We start from the raw sequence: 24,757 nt of genomic DNA, 5'->3' as shown, positions 1-24,757 counted from the left end.
TTAATAAACAAATTCCTGAGAGTGGAACCTTTTCATAGGAACTATAGTTAGTAATATGTAGGAACTATTTACTGGCGGACCAGACTCGTATCAGCAGTAAACAGCTGCAAAAGCGGCTTCAGTAATGAGAACGTCTGACGCTCTTTGATAAAGTTAACTTTTATCATACAGTAAGTATTTAGTTTTTTTTTTTTTTTGGACGGACTGTTTTGAAGACAAATTTCTTTTTTTGTTTGCGTCATGTTTAATCCCGTTGTTTTCATCTGTAATTTATAGAATCCCCTGCTGAAACAATAAAAAACCATTATAGAAATTCTAATGGACGTAACGTTAACGTTAATGGTAATAATGGCAATTGTGTTGGTTTAAATAAAAATTATAATTGTCTCTAGGGGTCTCTACTAGAAACATGTTGGGTTCTACAGATAAGATGGAAACAAAATCCTACTGAAATAAGATATAAAACAAAGTACAGGAATTCTGTAATGATCTTAAACAGCGGATGGTTCATATTGTAAACCATTAGAATTTGTATGGTTTTATCATTTTTATTTACAATTACAATCCTTAATGTAAAACAGTTTTAGTATAATAAAATAAAATGTGTAATATAAGTGTCTTAATGTATTAAAATATCCTGAATGCTATGTCTGTCTATCTGCAGGTGTTACTCCTATTATAGATGCCCATGAATGGCAGGAAAGAATCGATTCTCTGAATCGGACAGGTTTGAGTATTTGCAGGGGCTGGTTACAGAGTTTCAAGACACAGACAATGAGGGTATGTCAATAATACAGACACCTAGTACACACATATAAAGCATTTCTTGTACTATATTCCTTCAATACAGTCAGTACACCAAGTTGTAAATCGATGTAAACAGATGTTATTAGAATTAAAATATTTGTACATCTTAACATCCTCTTTAATGTTCCGTTAGAGGCTAAAGAGCAAGTGCTGGCAAACTTGGCCAACTTTGCCTACGATCCATCCAATGTAGAAGCCCTACAGATGCTCCAGGTCACAGACCTCTTCCTGGACATGCTGACAGAAGAAAATGAGAACTTTGTTGAGTTTGGAATTGGTAGGGTTTTTTAGTGTTAGACTGTCTTAAGTATGCATCTGGACATACTGTGATATTGTATTCAACTAATGTACCGTTTTAAAATCTACAGGTGGTTTGTGCAACCTGAGTATGGACCGGGAGTCCCGTGATCAGATCATTCAAAGCGGTGGAATTCCATTAGTTGTAGGCTGCTTGTCAAGTAACCGGGATGAAACGGTTCTTTCTGCCATCACAACATTAATAAACCTCACCACAGCCGCCACGCGTGCGGAAACCACAGCCACTGCAGTGGTACAGTGCATGCTGCGGTTCTCTCTCAATCAGAACCCACGACTCAGGAACCTGGCTTCTGTCTTTCTGGAGGACTGCTGCACACAAGAACAAGTCAACAAAGCCCAAGATGCAATGCAGGGACAGAGCCAATCAGCTGTGGGGATTCCACTTCCAGTAGATTAAAGACTTGTGTTTGTTTAGAATGTACTGTTACTGACAATGTTGTATTTAAGAGGAATTCTGGTAAGATGTGTCTTAAACAGTGAGATCATTTACAAAATAAATGGCTACTGAGAAATACTTGATATACAGAGGTATTTAATATTTTCAGACACAATGTGTGACATGCATATGGTAAGTGAGTTATAAAAACACTGTCTTCATTGAAACCTTATATTACCTATATTTCTTAAAACACTCAGGGCAAGTTACCTGGACACTGCTTAGATTAATCCAGGACTGGGCCTTAGTTATTTTAAGACATTTAAGTAGTTTTTACATACAAACCTTAAAAAAACATTACTGGTGTGCATCTTGAGACAAAACAATGGCAGTACAAGTTGTGTCAATCAAAGATGTTTTTAAATTGTGGCAGCTCAAACATGCATTTTAGTCCAGGAAACTGCCGCTTGGTGAACAAGAAAAGCTCAAATTCCTGTGTTGTCGTACTACAAAAAGACACACGAGGGAGACATATACAGGTTGTAGCTGCTTCATAAAAATTCCACAGATCGTATGCCAAGAATTCGTCTTTTTAAAAGATTCATTTGCTGTGATTTCCAAATTAGGTGTTTTGGACTGGAGGGAATGATGACATTTTATTATGAAAATCAAAGGGAAAGTTAATGTATCCTGTGATGATCCTTAGAAGTATTCATTCGAAGAAGGATGCCACCATGATTGGATTCAATGAAATGTAAAAAAAAACAGGGTCTGTGACCATTTTGGTTTAAAAGCCTCACCCTGGATAATTTTCACAAAACTATGTGTAAGCAGAGTATCCGTTACTTTCCAGCAGACACATTAGAATGCTAAAAGAGGACCTCTTTCCATATGGTCTCAATACCAGCATCATTTTTTTCTATGGAAAAATGTTCACATCAAAAGCCAAAAAAGAAACAGACAGTGGACACCTGAGATCACAAGCAGTAAAGATGTTATAAGGGTTACTATTATACTGCCGACAAAAAGATTGTATTAGTAGTTGAAGACTTTGGTGTTTTAAGAACATAAATATATAAAGGACGCAACATTTATCTTCACATAGTACCTAAAAATTAACACTTAGTGTATGAAAAACTTAACAGACCATGCATACTTTGCATACTGAAATACCTAAAAAGTTTAGATTGTAAACTGACATTGATTGCAAAAATAAAAAGTTTCATTGATTGTCTTTGGTTTTGACTTATTAGGAAATAACATGATTTCAAATACAATCCATTAAAAAAAAAATTAGAAGAGGTACAAGGTACATTAACCTTAAAATTTAGAAATGCAGCTACTAGATTACTTAGACATAGGATATATTCATGCATATATAAAACTATTTTTATTTGTAATTAAAAACATAAAATGAGGATTTGGGTAAATCACAATGCCCTTAGGTCGGTGTCTTGCTGTTTCCAGAGGTGCCTTAAAATTCACAGTCCAAGCAGTTTTTCTGTACTTTCACGTAGTTTGTTCTTCTGGATCTAAGAGATGTGAATAAGAGTAAAAGTTTTAGTGCTATAAAATCTTTCAATCTGTCAACAGCCAACCGCAAGCTTTAAAAGCAAAGGTGTTGTAGTAGCTACTACGCCCTGGTCTTTATTTGCCCAAAACCACTTTAGTGGGTTTCATGCAGACAGGGAAATTGCTTGAATTTCTTCTGTCTAGAGTCTGATGCGAATCGGCCCAAGTAAACACCATTTTTACATTTTCTTCATACTTTACATGATGTACCCAGAGACGCAGAACAGAATGGTGATTGGTGACACAGTAACTTAATTTTCTCTGAACTAAATTAACTAACTGCCTTAAAGGGATAGCTCACCCAAAAATGAAAATCCTTTGGATTAACTTCAGGGTGAGTAAATGTTGACAACTTTTTTATTTTTTAGTGAACTATCCCTTTAACGTTCAACATTATCAAGCATGATCTCTGTCAAATGATGCAGCTAATGTCCATAGAAAATGTGCACTTACCTTTCCTGTGACAGTCAAAGGATATCCCTCAACAAAAGTTACATAGCGTGGCACCTTGTAATGGGCAATCTGCAGAAAGAATAATTAAATGGCATGTGACTTTTCCAGTGATGGCTAACAGATGTCAATGTTAAGGTATGAATCTGACCTTTCCCTTGCAGAAGTCTCTGATCTCCTCTACAGTACATTGCTGGTCAGCCTTTAGTTTAATACAAGCGCAAACCTCTTCTCCCATTCGTTCGTCTTTCACTCCAACCACCTGTATAAGGCAAACAAATAAATATAAAAAAAAATTCAGCCTAAACCATCTTGCATGTGCTCATTTGATCAGATCTACAACTTAAAAGCAATGGTAACAATCACAAGTGTGTGTGGTTCTTATCAGCCAAGCTCATGAATATTAATTACTGTAGGCGATGTTACATTTGACCAGTGGTCATTTGCTGAAAAGCATGTAGTGATTGCACATCCGCTTATTTGTTTACAACATTACTTACCTGTGCTTCATGAACTTTAGGGTGTGTGTGTAGAAACTGTTCGATCTCAGCAGGGTAGATGTTTTCTCCTCCTCGGATGATCATGTCTTTGATGCGTCCTTCAATTTTGCAGTATCCGTACTTGTCAAGAATCGCAATGTCACTGCACGGATCGCATAACAAGACTAACTTAAACCAATCCTGAATAAGGTTCATTACAAAGTAAGAGAGAATATCATACGCACTTACCCGGTCTTGTACCAGCGGTCTTTTGTGATGCACTCCCTGGTTTTCTCCTCATCCTGCCAGTATTCCAGCATCACACAGTAGCCCCTGATCATCAGCTCACCCTGAGCGCCAAGAGGTACAACGTCCCCAGATGTAGGGTCCACTACTTTAGCCTAATAAACACATGACATGTCTCACATCCGGATCTGGCTGAACTAAAAAACGGTACCAATGTGCATTTATATTAACTTAGGAATGGATGTAATTTACCTCAATGTGGTGGCTTATACACCCAACAGTCTCTGCCCTCCGCTCCATGCTGTCAACCGGGAAGCCACAGAATGTCACTGGGCTGTTTTCAGTTGTGCCGTAGCCAATCTGTTGCAAAACAAATCCAACACAGTGAGAAGGTTTTTATCATGAAAAAAATATATGCAGATACTGCCATTATATAATATTTAACATGTCTACATTAGGAACTACAGTAATCTCACTAAATAAAGCACCATTAATTCAAAGCCATTGCTTAAATGTCAAACAACGAGCTTAGTATTTTTGCACATATGAAGCAAAAAACAAAACAGAAAAAGGCCTTTTAATAGTGTTTGATGGGAAATCGGCCTAATGGCAAGCAGATGGTTCAATGAGCTGAATCAGTCATGCCTAGGAGACGGGTGAGGCATGTTGTGCGCACCTGAGAACTGGCGCAGTGGGTGTCTCGAATGTGCTAACATTTTAAGATCTTACAATTTACCACAATTTCTATAAAGGATTACAATTGCACATATGTGACCTAGCCTGTGAAAACCCATAGAAAATATAAGCTTGATATCTTTAATATTGACTGAGTAAGGTCATGTCAAAGATTGGAATTAAAGTGAAATGAGTTGAATCAAACTTTGATGCTCCTTCACTCATAATATAGACTATTATAAGACTATAGCCTGGATTTCACAAACAGGGTTACACAAACTGAAGAAATATATGCACTGTAAGTCACTTAAGATAAAAAGCATTTGCCAAATGCATGAATGTAAATGTCAATCCAAATTAGATTGTTGAAACCAGAGATTAGTGGCTAACCCATGGTAACCACAGTTGCTACTTGACTGGCAGTATTTCCAGAGCAACAAAACACAGCTGGATTGATTAATCGAGTGTGAATGCGTACTTGAAAGAAACAGCCAGGACATATACTTGTCAATAAAATGTAAAATTTGTTAAGCAAACACTAGATTCCACCTAACCAGAGCACAGATGACTCGCTCATAACACACAGATTTGAAGCTGAGAACACTTTGGTGTTTTAGACAAGTTGAAGCATTTGTTTTGTGACAAGTAATTTAACCTCACTACCGGTGGCCAAAAAGCCACTATAAGAATTTCCTAGAAATATTTACAGTATGGACCATTGCAAAAAATCTGGCTAGTCCTTCAATGCCCTTCAGTCCTGTTTTCTTCTATTTTTACATTAAAGGAAAACACCACAGTTATTCAATATTTTACTATGTTTTTACCTCAACTTAGACAAATTAATACAAACCTATTTTTTGTCAATTGGTGCACTTAATCTTTGTACAGCGCGTCGTGAATGTGTTAGCATTTAGCCTAGCCTCATTCATTCCTTAGGATCCAAACAGGGATGATTTTGGAAGCCACCAAACACTTCCCTGTTTTCCCTATTTAAAGACCGTTACACGAGTAGTTACACGAGTAACTGTATGGGCGCACAAAATAAGACGTGGCGATTTTTTAAGCGGATAAAAATAAGAACTATATTGTATGGTGGAAGAGCACTTAGTTTGCAGCACTTCGACCTCGGGTGCAGTAATATTGACTGACATCTGAGCGAGTGTTGCAAACTAAGCCTTCTTCCGCCATACAATATAGTTCTCATTTTTTATCCGCTTAAAAAAGATCACTACGTTTTATTTTGTGCCACTATACTTACTCGTGTAACTACTCATGTAAAAGTCTTTAAATAGGGAAAACATGGAAGTGTTTGGTGGCTTCTAAATTCATCTCTGTTTGGATCCTAAGGGGCCGTTCACATATCGTGCCAAAAACGTGTGACGCTAGGTGCGTAGGTTCTTGTCACATGACCCGCGGTGCGCTTGCGACATTCTGAAAAGTTGAGATGCTTTTTAACTCGATGCGGATGCGCCTGGAAAAAAATGAGTGTGTCGCACCACACCGCGTCACTTCCATTATGAGCATGCATACTGCGCGCCTACATTTGAAATAACGAACTTCAGCACGCAAAAGACGTGAAATGGCCCTAAGGAATGAATGGGGCTAGGCTAAATGCTAACACATTCACAATGCGCAGTACAGGAATTAAATGCATGCATGGAATAAATATAGGCAGTGCTCCAGACTAACATTTTTCACTAGGAGCACAGTGGCCCCAACTGAAAATTTTAGGGGCGCAACCAGAAAATTTAGGGGCACATACCGTAAATCAACATGCTAACCAAATATTCACATTTCTACTAAGTAATACACTGTATTACTAATATATACAATGATAGATGCAGAAAGTACAATGTGCTGTTTTAAATTCAGTGGCACACTCTCAAATTTTGGTGGCAAAATGCCACCATTTGGTGGCAGTCTGGAGCCCTGACAGGCATGTATTAATTTGTCTAATTTATGGTAGTAAAATATAAAAAAACGCAGGTGTTTTCCTTTAAAGGGGACATATCTTGAAAATCTGACTTTTTCATGTTTAAGTGCTATTATTGGGTCCCCAGTGCGTCTATCAACCTAGAAAACGTAAAAAATAACAACCCAGTAACTTAGTTTTGGTAAATTCATTCTCTGCAAGCATTTGAAAAATAGTTCATTGAAATTTGGCTCCCCTTGTGATGTCTTATTTCAATTATACCGCCCCTCATTCTGCACTATCCAATCACGGCACTGCCATTTTTTGCAGCTTATCTGCATTTTAAAGGAGACATCCAAAAACTGCACATTTTTGCTCAAACCTACAAAGTGGCAATTTTAACATCTTATAATTAATTATCCATATGGTATTCTGAGCTTAAACTTCACATACGTACTCTGTGGACACCAAAGATTTATTTAACATCTTAAAAAAGTCTTAATACTGAAATGAAAAGAGATTGTTTTTGCAAAGGAGTTTGCCCCTTTAAAAGAAACTCTACTCTGCGGACTAAAGAAAAATTCTTTTCCATTGTTGTGATGTGACACCATTGAAACATCTGGCTGTGATTATATGTTATAAAACAGTCCACCACACAGGAATGGCTTCTTTCCTCCCTCTGCAGACTTAAAAACAATGGAAACGTCTGGCACGACACACAGTCTCACCTTAACCTCACATGATTTGGTGGCACGCAACTTTCCAAGTCCAGACATAGGGCTGCACAATTAATAGTAAAACTAATCGGGATTACAATTTGTGCTCATTTCTGTGCCTTTCAGCAGTATGTTTGGGCACCAAAAAAATAAAATTGATAAGTTGACATGTCCTTTTTGACTAACAACATAATTATAATTATTTGTTATTTATATTATATTATGTAGTTTTGGATGTTTAGAGTTCACCATGCAGCTGCTTCACCAAAACATTTCAAAACTTCAGTGTAAAACCTATTAATCGGCAATAATAAATGCAATTACAATATGAAGGTGAATAATCGGCAACAATCCCACTTCAGACCTCTAAACATATACACATTTTACATATACACATAAACATCCCTATGAGGTGCAGTGATGTAATTTTTAAACATTAACATACCCTTGTTATGTAATAGTGGGTGTGTTGTGTTTATGTACAAGGCTCTCAATTGGCCTTAGTGTCAAAACTGAAAACACTGAACCTCTGTGCTTAAAAACAAGCAAAGTAACCAAACAGCTTTAAGTATCTGTATAAATTTTTCTGTATACAGAAAACTGGGTAGCTGCAGTGTTTAAGAAGCCAAAAAATGATTTAACCCTTTACCTGGCACAGCCCTTTTGAGTGGGGGGTGAAAAGGTAATGTCCCCTTTCAAATTAATATTAATAAAATATTATGAAAACTTTTTTGGTCTAGAAACCTAATTTTGGTCTTGTTTTAAAGACGACACATTAAAGTTTTTAACATAAATAAAGGTGAAAATATTAAATAAGATTTTTATAGCAGATAAAATGTAATGTTATAAATAAAAATAATGTAATATAGTGTTATTTTATACATAAAATTATATAAAAAAAATGTGTTGGTTTGCTGTGAGGTTTGCTGCATACTCTTGTTACAAATTAATAAATTACATTATTATTATATTATTACTGCTTAAAAGTTTTCAAATATATAAACTACATTCTTAGACCTTTCCAAAAATATATAGTTTATCGTGATAGAAAAATATTTTTTATTCCGCTCATGGGACAGTTTCAATAAAAAACCATCAGTGTCAAAAAATTAAAACTTTTAAAGAAAATAACTTAAATTCACTTGTTATGTTCTGAAATGAATTGTTTGTACATAACTAATATGTAAAATATCATAATAGAAAAATGTAAAAATTGCAGAACACTATTAAAAACACTTCACATCCTCTCTGAATTATTGTGCACTGCCATTTTTCCTGACTCCCCCCTCCTCTCTCTCTCTCTCTCTCTCTCTCTTTCTCCCTCTCTCTCTTTCTTGACTTTAAGCTTGTGTTGACTGCTTTTGCTGTCTGTATGTGTGCTGCAGGAGGATCCTTGAGTACAGAAGAGTGAACAGACAGATAGACTAACTCACCGATTCATCATGCAGACCTTAAGCTTCTTTCTAGTTGTGTTTTTACAGGTTTCTGCCCCCTTTGTGTCTTCTGCACCAACTCAGTGTCCGAGCCTGTGCCATTGCCACGGGGATCTTCAGCATGTTATCTGTGACAACGTCGGTTTGAAGAAGATCCCTCGTGTATCCGAGGCCACCCAACTGCTCAACCTCCAACGTAACAACTTGGGAAATCTTCCAACCGGGGGGTTTAGCGAAATGAAGGGGCTCATTTCTCTGCACCTGCAGCAGTGTCAGATTCGGGAGATCTCCAAACAGGCTTTCAAAGGACTGAATAAGCTTATCTACCTCTATTTGTCTAACAACGAGATCAGCGCCATTAAACCAGGAGCGTTTGAGGACCTTACTGAACTGACGTATCTGCACTTGGATGGTAACCAAATCTCGAGCCTTTCAAAGGGCATCTTCTCTCCCATGATCAACCTGTTTACCTTACAGCTTGACAACAACAAGCTCCGTGAACTGCAGCCAGGTACCTTCACGGGTGCTAAAGATCTCAGATGGCTCCATATGAGTGGCAACGAGTTAAGTGCCCTGCTGCCGGGATCTCTTGATGAAGTGGAGAACCTGGCCATTCTAACCCTGGACCGCAACAAGCTGTCCACCTACCCTATTCAGGCTATGAGCAAGCTGCGTGTTATCGAGGAACTCAATCTGTCCAAAAATCCTCTCAACTTCATACCCGACTACGCATTTAGGAGTTTTGGACGCTATATGGAGAAGCTTTATCTAAACGACATGGGCTTGGAGAAGGTAAGTGCCTCTGTGGCGCACGTGTCTATTAAAAAAAGAGAATAAAACCAAATGTACAGGTCAGAGGAATGCAAGCACTAAAGCTAATTTAAATAGTTGACCAAATGATGGACAAAAAATGTTTACACTTATGCATGTGCTGGAAATTTTTCTTTGACCTTTGTGGCTCCTAAATTTAAATTAGATCCTCCTGATGTTCCATCAATTCCTTTTATACATTCAGGTGTTAAATATACTGCAGACACATGTGCTCTATACAAGAGTGCACATGTGCTGAATCCAGCATATTTCCCCTGAATCACAGTATATCACTATAAGATTTATTATCTTTCTGTTCTGACTTACAACAGACTGGCATTCACAAAACACCAGTACAAAATATAACAGTTATGGGCAAAATATGCATTTCAAGGCAAGAGGCTGAAGGTAACAGGTTTAAAGGGACACTCCACTTTTTTGAAAATACGCAAATATCCCCCCCCCCAGAGTTTAACATTAGATTTTTACCGTTTTGAAATCCATTCAGCTAATCTCTGGGTCTGGCGGTACCACTTTTAGCATAGCTTAGCACAATCCATTGAAACTGATTAGACCGTTAGCATGGCGCTAAAAAAAAAAACAAAGAGTAAGGCGCAATGATATTACACAGCGCCTGAAAATAGTCCCCTGCTATTGAAAGTTACTAAGGGAACTATTTTCAGGCGCTGCGTATTATTGCGCCTCCTGCAGCAATGTTACAGCAGCAAAGCCCTTGATTATTACGCCAGAATGAGCGTATAGTTCCTAGCCATATCTGCCTAGAAAATCACAACTTTTCATTTTCCGTCAGTCTTAGTACACAATGTAACTACAGAAGAGTCAAGTTTTAAAAAGGAAAAATATCGAAACTCTTTGGTTATTTTTTGCATAATGCTAATGGTCTAATCAGATTCAATGGATTATGCTAAGCTATGCTAAAAGTGGTATCGCCAGTGCCGGAGATCAGCTGAATGGATTACAAAACTGTAAAAATCAAATGTTTAACTCTAGGGGAGCTGGAAAATGAACATATTTTCAAATAAAGTGGATTGTCCATTTAATCAAGAGCATCAATGTTCCATTTCAGTCATTAACTTAACTATAATTTCAATCTTTGACATGACCTTACTTAATATTAAATATATCAAGGTTATATTTTCACAGTATGTTCTTTACAATATGTAGGATGGTTTATGTAGAAAACAGTAAATTACTAACAATGCTTTAGTTGGTTAGTGCCCTTCATTTCAATGAGCTTAGCAACATTTACTAATCAACTTAGTAAAGTAAAAAAGTTCCAAGAATACAAAAAGATAATGACCAAAATAAGATGTTTCATTGGAACAACAAGTGTAATCTCATCATCCACATGTGGTTTCAACTAAATTTCTCATCAAGAAACATCACCAAAATATGGCAGGTAAACACCACTTGTATGTTAGAAAGGTAAAAATATCAAATGTGAATATTTTTAGGGTGTGTTTGCTCGTTGGCCTCTTTCTTATTATTACACAAATGTTATTTTGAGAGTCCTGTTTTTCACTGTAAACAGGTCAGGAAGAGTTAGCAGACATGTAAACAGTGACAGGGTGTTCCATGAAGAGCAATATTTTTTTAGATTGCCGTTCCTTCACTTGAATAGACAATTGGTCTCTTCAGAGGCATTTCTGGCAGAAGAGCAGGTCGATGGAGTGGAATGACATAAAGTATAAAAACAAACCTTCCATGCTGGAAGTCATCCATCCTTCATCGCCTCAAATTACCAAACTCTCCACCTCATGGCCCTTTTGAGTGGAAATTTCCGAAATGGCCCTTCAATAAGTGCATCTTTTCTACACTTATATAACACACAACCACGTGCTGTGAATACACTGTCTCGACCTTTCGGCCGTCATCCTTCTATAAAGCACAGGACATCTAACACCTTGGTGAAGTTTTTAGCAGTTTTGCCTACAGTTCTGAAGTTTGATGGAGGGCTGGATGAAGAGTAAAGAAAGGTTTACATAAGCCTGGCAGGACAAGAGAGAGGTCTTTCATGTGAGAAAAGCCCTCAGTCTGCATCTTCCTCTGATATTATGAATGAGCCTGAATGCAAATTCTGAGACTTTTCTACATGCATATGCAGAAAGGTTCTTTATGAGTGAATAAAGCATTGTGTAACATCTTATTATCATCATTTATATAGACGGTTTCATCGAATGCACGTGCATTGATGCGATTCGCGTCTGGTCTGAACTTTACTTCCAGTTTCAGTTTTTTAATGGTCTAAATAGTTGGTAAACTAAACTCTTGAACAAATACCTCGTTGAAAATAACAAATGTTTTGGTTTCCTAGGTAATCTACGTGTTGTTTATTTTGCATGGTATATAAATAAACTACGTTTAAAGAACTTTGTTGTTATTTATTCTTAGAAGAGTTTACCGGAAGTTACGTGTTGACCACGAAAGCCGCTTGTTTATGTTGTTACTGCTGAAACCGTCTACACAGCCGGCATTAAAAGACCATTTTGTATATTTCCAAAACTGAATGCAGTCTTCATTACAAATATATATATATTATATATATATATATATATATATATATATATATATATATATATATATAAAAACTACATGGAAAAACATCTCTTAGAATTAATTTGGTCCTTTTTTACTTTATGCAATATAGTTTACATTTTTTATCTGCTTAAAAATCACTTTATATTGTGCCACCATACTGGAAGTGTTTGGTGGCTTCTAAATTTATCCATGTCTTGATTCTAAGGAATGAATAGGGCTAGGCTAAATGCTAACACATTCACAACGCGCTGTACAAAGATTAAGTGCACACATTGCAAAAAGATAAGGATGTATTCATTTGTCTAAGTTGAGGTAAGAACATAGTAAAATATTGAAAAACAGTGGTGTTTTCTTTAAGATTTCATTGTAGACATTTAACCCACACTAGTAATCTCTAAAAAGGTTCTTTGCAGCAATGCCATAGAACAAAACATTTTTGGTTCTCCAAAGAACCTTTTAAGTCCAAGATTGTTCTTGCCTTTTTTACAGTCTGAAACTTTTTCTACTGCAAAAGAATTTCTTGTGCAACATGAAACAGAAAATTTCTGTGGATATCAAAGATTTTTAATGTAAACATGCAGCCAAAAATGGTTCTTCTGTGGCATCGTGAAGCACCTTTATTTTTAAGAGTACTATGGTACACATCATTTGCCTTAAGGAAAACTCAATCCACTAAGTATCCAGTAACCTTGAGTGCAATTTGTTTGTTCTACCCATCAAGTTCTCCAATGCTGCCTTTGAGGGAGTGACCGCTCTTAAATCTCTGCATCTTGAGAACAACAAGCTAAGGTCCCTGTCGAACAGCCTTGAGTTCACCACCCTCCAAAACATCACTCTGTTTAACAACCCATGGAGCTGCACCTGCCAGTTAGCCAACCTTAAAAAGTAAGGAATAATAAATGCCTTTAAAACATGCTTTATGGTTTCATTTTGTGGTTTCTAATATTTAAGATTTCGTTTTTGGTTTTGATTTGTTTGTGTAGATGGATGGACACTAGTCGTCAACGTCCTGATGCAGTCTGTGCTTCTCCTGGAAGCCAGATAGGCAAGCAAATAAGGGACAGCACTTCTTTCAACCGCTGCAAGGCAAAGACAAACAGAGCCCAGAAGGGAGCACGACCTTGAGATGTTGAGGTGACAGTCCCTCCTGTTTATTTAGACTTGTTAATTTAGTCAAATATTTTGAATTTTCTTCTTAAAGGGACATTCCACTTTTTTTTTAAATTATGCTCATTTTTCAACTTCAATCAAACATAGTAAGAGGTGAAGTATAGCTTTAGCCTACAGAAATGCTTATTGCATTAATTTTTAAAAGTGTGCGAGGTCCGTGCATGTCCTCCGCTAGCAACACAGAAATAGCTAAAAGCGCAAGCGGCTAAACGAGCATTAAATATTAATGACGTTGAGTTTATTGTTTTTATTCATTTATATTCACAAAACTTATCAACAAAACATCAATTAAAATTAAGAGACAAATTATATGAAACGAAATTAATTTTAAAGTAGCAAACAAAACTTAAATTAAACTCGAAAATAATGTCTGACCCATTACAATTCTCCCTTCATATTGGCCTTTACAACGCCCTATGGCGTTTAAAATTACAGTCTATCTTTCGTAATAAGCTAACTAAATTTAAACAAAACAAAAAAAATTACAACAATATTCAAACTCAACAATACTCAAACATAAATATAAAACAGACATTATCTATAAGGATACATGTTAAAACAATCCGATATAACGTTTATAATAGCTGGTTGGTAGGTGTTTAATATTTTTTGCAAAACCTCCGTTGCAAACCTCCATTTACCTGAATAAAATAATTTTTACTTTAAAAATGATGCGCTGTCACGTTAACATCAGCTGTTCGTTTACATAAGACTCCGTCTTCGTTCATTTACACTCAGCGCAACGTCTGAGTTCTCAAACTAAAACAGGGTCTGCAGCGTTTGCGAACGAATCCGTTTATGAGGGTCAAAAACAGTGGTGTAGTGTAGATGAAAGGCATAAATGTAGCAAAAGTAACGCGTTTTAAAAACGCATTAATGTAAACATAGCCTCACACTAACAACCCATGGTGATTAAGGACTAAAACAAAACATTCATATGCTAGTGACTGGCTATGCTGGGAGTTTTAGCAAAGATGTAAACTCAAAGTTACTGAACATGCATTTCCAAACAGTTATAATCCATAATCCAAGGCTTTAGGCTTCCAGGTTTAAAAGATCTTGTAAATGAGACCACAAAACCAAGATTTCAGCAATGACCATAAAAAAAGACATTAACCACCGACCTCAGTCTGACAGCTAGCCCGCAAGTGTAAACAAATTATGAAAATTTATATCTTGGTGGTCGGCAAATAGTTTCTGTCAAGGGTTTCTTGCAGTGCATGGAGCAATGGTTTGTTTCTACTACTTCTACCCTGTGATCTATATAAAGAGTTTTTCATAATACAAACTTGTGCTCATGAATGATACTCAATAGGTTGGGTAAAGGATGGACAAAGTTTTCGGTTTGGAGAAGCCAAGTTTATCATAGGTGGTTGTACGTCTAGTTCTAATAATAAGCTTATCAACACTGTCTCAGCAAATTGTCTACAATTATATTACTTGGCCTTAAGTCAACATCATTTGAGAATAAAAAAGCTGATAAAATCCAATCCAATCAACTTTGGGATTGCATACAGATTCTGGAGGCTAACCCTAACCATAGATTATTTAACCTCTTCAAAGACTGACTGGTAATACTGTAATTGTGGGCAGGATATGGGTTTGAGTCACTGCCTTGAAGTAAAAATATTGTCTGTTATGTTAATAATCCTATCCTTCATGTTTTTCTGAACATTTTGTCTTTGTGCTTTTCTATTTTATGGGTTATGATGTTCTGGACTGTGTGCCAAAGCCAGTCACAGTTGTCCAAATACATCCTCAGCCCACTGACCTGGCAACCTTGTTATTGTGTTCCCACAGGACGACAAGGAGTCGACTGTGTTCCCAGGACATCAAGGAGATGACTGTCCAGGTTTAGAAAAGGAAATCAATGCAAACCGCTACATTGAGACTGTCAGTTTCCTCTTTCACACTTTTTGTGTGACGTATATATGCGCTGACTCAATTCATACTAGATAACATGAATAGCATAAATGTGTGTTTGAACAATGACAAGCGTCCAAAAGGAGCAATTTTTAAATTGAAAGAATTTGTTCATTTAACTTCTACACTTTGTTTTATTGCTCTATCAATATTACATGAATATAGTGTCAATAATATGTGTTATAGTAAGTTTATATGACTTCTGATATCCTGATAAGAAGGTCCAAACAACACCTGCATTTATTTTGGTGGAAATCTGTAATTCTGTGGAATAGATTTAAAGATGGTACAGTGTGCTGGTAGTACTACTCTCTTATTGGCAACTGTTAGTATTATCTAAACAATATCTCAAATATTTAATAAATATAACACAAAAGGGCGATTATGGGATACAATTGGTTAACAGCCACAGACTAGATGAAGTCTGCAGATGATCCTTTTTTCCACTTCTGCACATTTTTGTGTACAGTTACATAACTGTTAGCTACTTCCAATAAACAGCATGACATGTTTACCCATAGACTGAGCAGTACTGGACTGAATTACCAACTCTTGCTTGATATATGATGAATCAACCAAAATTATATCCAACCTACACATAGCTTATAATCTGTCAGCTTTTACATTTACTCCATGAAGGTTCTTATGTCTCACAATATCCTTCAAGGCAGTTCAGATGCTTTGTAAACTTAATAAACCTAACCTGGCGGTGACCAAGATACTACTGCCACATTCAGGATTTTACCTCTTCTTTACATGCATTAGTGTTCGGTAAAAGACTCCTCACGCCATACGACAAAAACAAAACAACAACAACACTGTGGTGATGTTTGAAGATTTAAAAAAGGAAGTGTAGGTACAATAAAGCGGATCCATTCTTTTGAAAAATGTATCCTGTTTCTGTTTATCGCAGATTTAAGTCAACAAAAACTTGCAGCTGCACCACAAACTTAAACTTGACTGTCTCTGTCCCCCTCTAGTGATAATGTTGACTTACAGCAGTCATATAATAACAATATGTTTGATTGGCTGAAGTAGCTGTATGCCGAAAGCAACAGTTGCTCTGTATTATGAAAAGATTTTAATGTTTTGTGGCTTGAGTCACTACTTACCAACATTTCCTCAATGCCCATGTTATTAATGACCTTCCGTAACACCTCAGGAGGACAAGGAGAACCAGCCACAATACCTGAAATGCAGAAAACGGGTACAATTACAGGTGATACTATGTGTCAAGTTAAGCACATTAATATAAACTCACAGATACAATGCAAATTCATCTACTTTCGTGCAGCCTATTTTTTTTTAAGAGGCTGAACTGACTCACCAGTCCTGACTGATGACAAATCAAACTGGGCCAGGTCACGCTGACCGAGCATGTCAATATACATAGTAGGAGTTCCATACACAAATGTACACCTGGGTGAAGAGTTGACTATAATTATTTTCAGTTCTGTGACAATATTTGTACTTTGTACTAAAAAAGAAAATTTTAATAAAAAAACAACATTGTAAGAATTTAAGTTTTTAAGATTCAAAGAAACATACTTCTCTTTGTCTATCGCCACCAAGTTAGCACGTCCATCATAGCCTTTGGAGGGGTAAACCAATGTGACACCATGCAAAGCCATGGTCATACCGCCGCCCACTGAGCCGAAACAGTGATACATGGGGACCGGCAAACACACTCGCACATTTTTCTAAACAGATACAGATAACAATATCAGGAAAATATTTTCACAGAAAGTTCTTTACATTATGTAGAATGACTTTATGTAGAAAACCATAAAACCAAAAACGACTTTAGCTGTTTTTTCACAGGCAGGGTCATACATTGTAAGTAAATTGTAAATGAAGTTTGTAGAGTTTTCATTTTAACAAAGGGCTCACTGTCTCCTTCATTTTAAAAGATGAAATTAAAGCTTTCCAATGAAAGTATCAAACAGTACTTATATTATATTATTTTTCCCTTGAACACAACCAAGCACTCACCCTCCAGTCATAGCCCACGCGCAGGCCAATGAAGTAAGAATTGTTGACTATGTTGTGGTGGGTTAGTGTGGCTCCTTTGGGCTTTCCTGTAGTTCCCTAAGAATCACAAACACCTTAATTTTATTAAATGTAAGTTATCATGTATGTTGCAGTTAGGTCAAGAACATTTAAAGTTGACGAATAACTGAAAGGGATATTATCCTTGTTCTGTGATGTGACATGTAGACAACAAAATATTGGTTGGGTCTGTAATGCCTTAGAAGCTTCCTAAAAACCTCTCTCAGAAAGCTATATTAGGGTAGGGGATTTTAAACGTGTGGTTTTGCACCTATTTGGCATCCCTTTGGACTTAACTGGCAACCTCATTATGAAATGCAAGCACTTGACACTGATTGGCTGCCTTTGCTGCAACTCAAAGAATGTAAACTTCACCGTCTTGTTACAGATAGAAGAGCACACATCGGAACGCGACTCGCCATTTCGCTTTGACCTTCGCGAACACTGCTGCAAGTTACTTCCCGTTGGAGGCGAGAGGCCGGATGTATGCAAATTATTTTGAAGGGGAGGGAATTGAATGAGAGTGGGGGGGTGAGATACATTTTACGTAACATGTATCCATTGTTCAGATTGGGCCATTTTCTGGTGGACATTTCTAAAAGAGAAATTTCTATGAAACTTTTCTTATGTTCGTGAATGCGGGTAGACTACCGTTATTCAACTTAGACAAGGTAAAAACGCTTTTTCATTCTCTGTAACCTCAGAATTGACATTGTCAGAATAAAAAGTTAAAAAAGTTCCCAAACTGTCACTGGGGCGGTGCCCCTTAAAAAGTTCCTAATAAGCGATTCTGCTCTGTTTTGGGGGGGGGGGCAATAAACTGGTAGATATGATAAACCGGTAAAAATTTGTCAACTGGTAGAGATTTTGGACTATTGTCTCTATCGAGGTTTGACTTTGCTGTGCACGTAGTCATAAAAACGTAACATTTATACACGTATTTAAGCACCGCAGTTTTAAAATAAGTGATTTTAAGCCATTGAAACACAAACAATTGCTATATGCGTGCACTGTTTTTGTGTGAGAGGAGCGTGCAAGTATTTTTGCAGCTTTATTTGTCTTAAACGAAAACACCACCATTTTTCGATATTTTACTATGTTCTTACCTCAACTTAGATGAATTAATACATACCTATCTTTTTTCAATGCGTACACTTAATCTTTAACTCGACCTCGGGCGCAGTAATATTGAATGAAGTTTGAGTGAGAAGGGGAGTAGTCATGAGTGATGATGTTACTGCACGCCGAGGTCAAAGTGCTGCAAACTAAGTGCTCTTCTGCCATACAATATAGTTTGCATTCTTTATCTGCTTAAAAAAATCACCACGTTTTATTTTGTGCCACCATACTTACTGGTGTAACTATTCTTGTTACAGTCTTTAAATAGGGAAAACATGAAAGTGTTTGGTGTCTTCTAAATGTATCCCTGTTTGGATCCCAAGGAATAAATGGGGCTATGCTAAATGCTAACACATTTACACTACGCTTTACAAAGATTAACTGCACGCACTGAAAAAAGATAGGTATGTATTAATTTGTCTAAGTTGAGGTAAAAACATAGTAAAATATTGAAAAACAGTAGTGTTTTCCTTTAAATACACATATGCATCAAAATTCCCACGACCATTTAGGGCTTAAGAGAAAGTAAACAGCTGATAAAGAAAACGCTTCTGTAACAGTATAATGTATCCGGACTTTGGTCTTAAAGGGGAAGTTATCTAATTTTGCTCCTGTCTGCCTTGACTAAATCACTTTTCTACCTTTAATAACATATAAAACATAGTTATTATTTAAATCATTCTTTCATCACTGATTGTTTATCTTCAGTGAGCTTGAATGTTGCTTGTTTTTATCTTCTTTTTTATGCTTGTATAAGTTTTTTGTGAGAAATTTTGAAAATTTTATGACATAAAATAATTTAATAAAATAAAAACCTTATAGAAAGACAAAAAATCTACCGTGACACATATCGTTATCATGATATAAAATGAATCCTATTGTGAAATAAAATTTTGGTCATATTGCCCACCCCTGATCATTGTTTTTAATAAATCAGCCAATGTCCGATAGTGGGGAATAAAATATTTTATCTCCCTATACCGATTATACTTCGATATATAGGTGGATCCCTAGTCGTAATATATATAATTTAGGTACAGATATGAATACATTTGGTATCAATATGTATCTTTGAGGAACATTTATTCACAGCGCAATGTTTTAAATGTCAGGTCTTCAATCTTCAGCCTGCTGGTCAAAACGTTGTATCTGTTGGTAAATAAATATCTTATGGAACTGTAAATTCTGTGGGAATTAATCTCTTTTATATCCATAATTTTCTTATGTTAAAATACTTTGAGTGATATGAATATAGAGAGAATAAACTGTACCGATGTAAACTGAATGTTAATGGGATCATCACACATGATTTTCTTCTGCAAGTCTTGTAGCTGTTGATGGTGTTCGCTGTTTGCTGCCTGCATCACATCTTTTAAATGGAAAGCCCCCGGCTGCTGACTATCTGTGACAATCACAGTGTGTAGATCTGGTAGTCTAAAAAAGACAGCCGTGTGTCATCAACAAAAACATCATGTGATATGCCTGCTGAGCTTTATTACTGACTGTGTAGTTTTTTTTCTTGTCATACGTACTTTGAACTTTTGATTCTTCCAGGAGAAGATTTTTCCATCTCTGGGCAAAGCTGCCTTAGCATTTCACAGTATTTCTGGGTTTTAAATTGAGTCGGACAAACAACTGCATTGCACTGCACCTGAAAGATGAATTGAAGATGAAGGATAGTCATGTCCAAACTAAGCACCGAACACAGCGGCAGGGTGCATAAACTACTTCATCTAATCTTACAACTTAGTGATCTAATAGTTCAGACAAGAGTAAAAGTAGTTTACCCAGAAATGAAACTTTTGTCATCATTTATTCACCTTAACCCTTTGTTGAATACAAATTAAAATATTTTGGTGATGTAACTACACAGTAGTACAAACAGTACAAAATATTTGTTCAACACAATAAAGGAAACTGGTACAGGTTTAGAACAACATGATGGTGAATAAACGATAACAGAATTTTCATTTTTTGGTGAAATATTCCTTTAAGACAAAGTCTTGTCTTAAAGGATTAGTCAATTTTCTTGTAAAAAAAATCCAGATAATTTACTCCGAAATGTTGATGTCTGTCTTTGTTCAGTCCAGAAGAAATTATGTTTTTTAAGGAAAACATTCCAGAATTTTTCTCATTTTAATGGACCCCAACACTTTTAAAAAGTTTAAAATTGCAGTTTCAAAGGACTCTTAACAATCCCAAACGAGGCATAAGGGTCTTATCTAGGGAAAATATTGTCATTTTGGCAAGAAAAATAAAAAATATGCTCTTTTAAACCACAACTTCTCATCTTCCTCCGGTCGTGTGACGTGCCAGCGTGTCCTCACATAATACGTCATCACGTCAAGAGGTCATGGATGACGTATGCGAAACTACGTCCAAGTGTTTACAAGTGAGGAGAAAAAGGTCCCTTCCGACGTTGTTTTATGTCAAATGATACTTATTAATGTCTTTCTGTTAGTTTATTGTTTAAAATGGTCTGCAAATGTACGTTTCATATTTGTAACACGTGACCTTTCGACGTCATGACGCAATAATGTAAGGTCATGGTGGCGCGTCACAAAGCCGGAGGAAAAAGAGAAGTTGTGGTTTAAAAGTGCATATTTTTTATTTTTCTTGCCAAAAATGACAATCGTTTCACTAGATAAGACCCTTATGCCTCATTTGTGATCGTTTAGAGTCCTTTGAAACTGCGATTTTAAACTGCATTAAAACTGTTTTGGGGTCCATTGAAGTCCATTAAAATGAGAAAAATCCTGGAATGTTTTCCTCCAAAAACATAATTTCTTCTCGACTAAACAAATAAAGACATTAACATTTTGTATGACATGGTGGTGAGTAAAATATCTGGATTTTTTTTTAAAGGACTAATCCTTTAATATCTATGCTTATGCAATCGCCCAGTTCTGAAGTTTCTAATATTCTAATTTTTTCTGTGTTTTTATTTTGTGCATGTATAATCATTAACTTACCTTTCTGAGTGCAAATTCTGCCTCCTGCAACTGATAAGCTGGGTTCACTGATACCTTTTAACCAATAAAGTTTGTGCAAGTTAGACAAGTTGTAGGGCAAACCGCCAGATAAACCATGTAAAACAGATAAAAACACTCACCAGAATAATGCCGGCCTTAGCCGTTGCAAACTGCATCAGCACCCACTCATAGATGTTTGGTCCCCAAATCCCTAAACGATCCCCCTTTTTCAGCCCAACAGCTAAGAGACCTGCAGCGGTCTGTTCCACCTGAAAGCAAAACAATGCAGCACATCTTTAAACACATTGTAATGGCCTAAAGGGGTTTATTTTATAAAAATGTTCACTAAATAAGAAGTGGATGACTCATTCAACATCAATACATAACATACTATCAAAAAATGCAGGCAAAACAACTTTTAACCCAAGACTCGTAAGTGAGTTTAACTGACACCATGAGTTTCTTCTGTGCAGATTTGAACTCTCCAGAATGAACCATGACTCCTGCAGGACCTAAATACCCTTTGGCTTTAAATTTCAATATGATTTGTTGTTGTGTGTTTAAAATAAACATGTTTGTGCTGTACTGTCATCAAACTGCACTGATTGGCTAGTAACATAATATGTTTATGATACGTTATTCCTACACGAATAAATCTTTAACCTACTTATCATAATTTATATTGTGACCAACTACCACATCAAATCTGGCAGAGAACAGTCACATATGTGCCAAGTAGCTCACACCGATCAATTCAGAGTACAATTCAGGGTTCAGCAAGGTGCACACTACTCCCGTTGCATTTGGACCTTGGCAGTTAGTAAATATGGAGGAAAGGTCACAACTACATAACATCATAAAACACTTATACTTTAAGATCATGTTCATGTCTGTGAAATCCCGGCTCATAATCTAATTATGAGATTAAGTGCATCAAAATTTGTTTTCGTTTATTGATTTTACGCTTATCTCAATCTTTGACATGACCTTACTCAGTCAACATTAAATATATTAAGGTTAAATTTTTACAGAATGTTCTTTACATTATATAGGATGATAGGAAAACACTAAATTTCAAAATATTACGTAAGCTGCGTTTTCACAGACAGGGTCACATATATTAAAATGGAAGGTGAGTATTTGGCGTTATTAGGCACTCTAAATATTGCCATACTATAAATATTAGTTGTGTGCTAAATATAAAAGAATAAATATAAGTATTTTACATGAAACTTGTGGTAGCAGCACCATATTTAGTTAGGCTTAATATGGGACTGCTTAAGAATTTATTTTTAGATTGGGCCCAGATCACTCTTTTACACACTAGACTTTCAACATTGGGAGGGGGCAGTGTGGACCCTTTTCAGCACAGCTGAGGGGAAACACTGGACTTCTCTAACAGGTCACTCACATCTTGGTAAAACTCTGCAAATGTCTTGCGGATGCCGTCCTGCACAAAGACCAGAGCTTCACGGTCAGGATGACGGGACACTGTAGCTTGAAGGCATTGATCCACGGTTCTGTATAACAGTGAATGAGCGGAGATACCGTGGGCATAGCTGGTGATCAGGGTTGGGACACTGGGTGGGCTATCCACATGAATTGCACTGGAATAAAAGCAAAGCAAATGGAGAAGTGTGTATGTTTAAGAGATGTTTTTACACAGCAATATTTTTTTACAATGTTTTATTATTGTAAAAAGGTGAATGGTAACTCTAATTGCCCTTACATAACTTTGATAGTAACTGATATCAGACGTCGTTCGTTAGTTCTTATGAAACTACTTAAGTTAAGCGTTTTCTAATGCTAAGTAAAGTTAAACTTTGCACAACGTTTGAAAAATGTAAGCAAGTAAATTAAACGAAACATGCGTTTACGACTCGAGGTCTTACCAGCTCTGCTGAGCAAATATGAAAGGTGTCCGAGATCTTTGCAAAAGGTTCACGCTTTTGCAGAATTTCACGGTCGCGCGTAGATTTGCTAGAAGAAGTTTCGGAGACATTTTTCACGTCCACGTTTTATGTTGTGATATTTAACAACTCTGGTAAGCTAACGTAGACTAACTGTGTTCCGTACACTTTCGGGCTTTTCCGCAAGCTTTCGTCTACTCCTCGATGTAACTTGCTCAAAATAAGCATGTTTGTGTGCGCATTCTCTGGGGGAAGGCCTATTGTATGATTTACACTTTGATTGATGTCTTTTGGACCAATAGTTTTTGAGAAAAGTGAGAAAAAGTACCTCCTCCGCCTGTGTACGAAAGATGATTAGGGAAAACTGTGTTCCGTACATGCTAACAATGATGTTCCGTACAGAGCGCAAAACTTGATTTCAGCTACGAAAATGGACATTAAAGATGAAATAATGTTTTATTTTACTTGATTGTGATGTTTTTTAATTTGTTAAAGCATGATGAAAGTTAAGTTAAACATAATCACTGCATACAAGATGGTACTGACAGACGTGCTATCCGACTGGCTCTATGCAGTCATCGGACGCAACCGACTTTAAACATTAAATACTCAAATTTCAAATATTTTTTTCAACAAAAGGTAATATATTTAACAGTTTGTGATAAAAATCATTCATTTTATAAAGACGTAAATAAAGTGTGAAGCATAAATTAAACTGAAATCCACATTTTTGCTGCCCCACTTGTCTCCCCCTGAAGCTGCAGTCTGTTAGCATAAGCCTGCCCACCGGCCGTTTTCAAACACAAGAGGCGCACACCGCAGATTTACTGAATAATCACTGAAACAGTTTGCATGAGGTTCTCTTTCCTGGTCGTGGATGAAAGATGGGGAAATGAGGATGACACAGATATGACTTTTGTGTGAGATCTCAAATTATTTATTGAGTTATTGGCAGTTAAATGTCATCTGTACGGAACATCGTTGTGTACGGAATACAGTTAGTCTACGTTAAACGATTTGTTTAAAAACTCGACGCTACTACTACAACCGACCGGAACGCCCAAAACTGCAGTGTTGGCGCGTATGAGGTAAAAATGCACATAACTTTAAAATAAACACTCCTGAGTTGATTTCATCGTTGAATCAATATTGTTCGATTTCTTTTTACGCCAAGCTTGTAGCCGCAATCCCCAAAAGTTGCAAATCCGCGAGTTGAACTTCCACGACGACGATGTAAGCAGCTGGCTGGTACGATATATGA

General features: G+C 36.6%; 3 protein-coding genes across 6 annotated transcripts; 2 read left to right on the top strand and 1 right to left on the bottom strand.

Moving 5' to 3' along the window:
* The first annotated feature begins 43 nt into the window (after nucleotides 1-43).
* armc7 (armadillo repeat containing 7) lies at nucleotides 44-1,644 on the top strand. Of its 2 annotated transcripts, none has more exons than XM_065270503.2 (4): nucleotides 44-170; nucleotides 665-780; nucleotides 941-1,084; nucleotides 1,176-1,644. In XM_065270503.2, exons 2-4 carry the CDS (start codon nucleotides 693-695, stop codon nucleotides 1,520-1,522), a joined length of 579 nt encoding a protein of 192 aa, XP_065126575.2. In that variant the 5' UTR covers nucleotides 44-170; nucleotides 665-692; the 3' UTR covers nucleotides 1,523-1,644. The 2 variants fall into 2 exon arrangements, with proteins under 2 accessions (XP_065126575.2, XP_065126578.2); XM_065270506.2 differs by having other exon boundaries at nucleotides 69-170; nucleotides 683-780.
* Nucleotides 1,641-24,757, bottom strand: acsf2 (acyl-CoA synthetase family member 2). Of its 2 annotated transcripts, none has more exons than XM_073815513.1 (17): nucleotides 24,505-24,757; nucleotides 23,479-23,635; nucleotides 22,998-23,193; nucleotides 21,727-21,855; nucleotides 21,587-21,640; nucleotides 20,147-20,265; nucleotides 19,886-20,048; nucleotides 17,439-17,534; nucleotides 16,995-17,146; nucleotides 16,774-16,865; nucleotides 16,559-16,635; nucleotides 4,501-4,608; nucleotides 4,252-4,403; nucleotides 4,024-4,165; nucleotides 3,675-3,785; nucleotides 3,527-3,595; nucleotides 1,641-3,033 (listed from the first exon to the last, which is right to left on the bottom strand). In XM_073815513.1, the coding sequence occupies exons 2-17, from the start codon at nucleotides 23,586-23,588 to the stop codon at nucleotides 2,983-2,985; spliced, it is 1,821 nt and encodes a 606-aa protein (XP_073671614.1). In that variant the 5' UTR covers nucleotides 23,589-23,635; nucleotides 24,505-24,757; the 3' UTR covers nucleotides 1,641-2,982. The 2 variants fall into 2 exon arrangements, with proteins under 2 accessions (XP_073671614.1, XP_073671615.1); XM_073815514.1 differs by having other exon boundaries at nucleotides 23,479-23,639; nucleotides 24,509-24,757.
* chad (chondroadherin) lies at nucleotides 8,884-15,968 on the top strand. Of its 2 annotated transcripts, none has more exons than XM_073815515.1 (4): nucleotides 8,884-9,776; nucleotides 13,075-13,238; nucleotides 13,337-13,482; nucleotides 15,324-15,968. In XM_073815515.1, the coding sequence occupies exons 1-3, from the start codon at nucleotides 8,994-8,996 to the stop codon at nucleotides 13,476-13,478; spliced, it is 1,089 nt and encodes a 362-aa protein (XP_073671616.1). In that variant the 5' UTR covers nucleotides 8,884-8,993; the 3' UTR covers nucleotides 13,479-13,482; nucleotides 15,324-15,968. The 2 variants fall into 2 exon arrangements, with proteins under 2 accessions (XP_073671616.1, XP_065126570.2); XM_065270498.2 differs by having other exon boundaries at nucleotides 13,337-13,487.

The sequence above is a fragment of the Paramisgurnus dabryanus genome, chromosome 1 (assembly GCF_030506205.2).
Source record: "Paramisgurnus dabryanus chromosome 1, PD_genome_1.1, whole genome shotgun sequence".
NCBI lineage: Eukaryota > Metazoa > Chordata > Actinopteri > Cypriniformes > Cobitidae > Paramisgurnus > Paramisgurnus dabryanus.
Note: the sequence above shows the minus strand (reverse complement) of the source record. Positions and strands in the feature narration are given on the sequence as shown.

Coding starts and splice junctions, on each gene's coding strand:
- chad (XM_073815515.1), top strand. CDS start 8,994: ATGCAGACCTTAAGCTTCTTTCTAGTTGTGTTTTTACAGGTTTCTGCC. Junction 9,777..13,074: donor ACGACATGGGCTTGGAGAAG/GTAAGTGCCTCT, acceptor CTACCCATCAAG/TTCTCCAATGCTGCCTTTGA. Junction 13,239..13,336: donor CAGTTAGCCAACCTTAAAAA/GTAAGGAATAAT, acceptor TTGTTTGTGTAG/ATGGATGGACACTAGTCGTC.
- acsf2 (XM_073815513.1), bottom strand. CDS start 23,588: ATGTCTCCGAAACTTCTTCTAGCAAATCTACGCGCGACCGTGAAATTC. Junction 16,636..16,773: donor TTTGTCATCAGTCAGGACTG/GTGAGTCAGTTC, acceptor TCTGCATTTCAG/GTATTGTGGCTGGTTCTCCT. Junction 3,786..4,023: donor CTAAAGTTCATGAAGCACAG/GTAAGTAATGTT, acceptor TGCCTTATACAG/GTGGTTGGAGTGAAAGACGA.
- armc7 (XM_065270503.2), top strand. CDS start 693: ATGGCAGGAAAGAATCGATTCTCTGAATCGGACAGGTTTGAGTATTTG. Junction 781..940: donor TCAAGACACAGACAATGAGG/GTATGTCAATAA, acceptor ATGTTCCGTTAG/AGGCTAAAGAGCAAGTGCTG. Junction 1,085..1,175: donor CTTTGTTGAGTTTGGAATTG/GTAGGGTTTTTT, acceptor TAAAATCTACAG/GTGGTTTGTGCAACCTGAGT.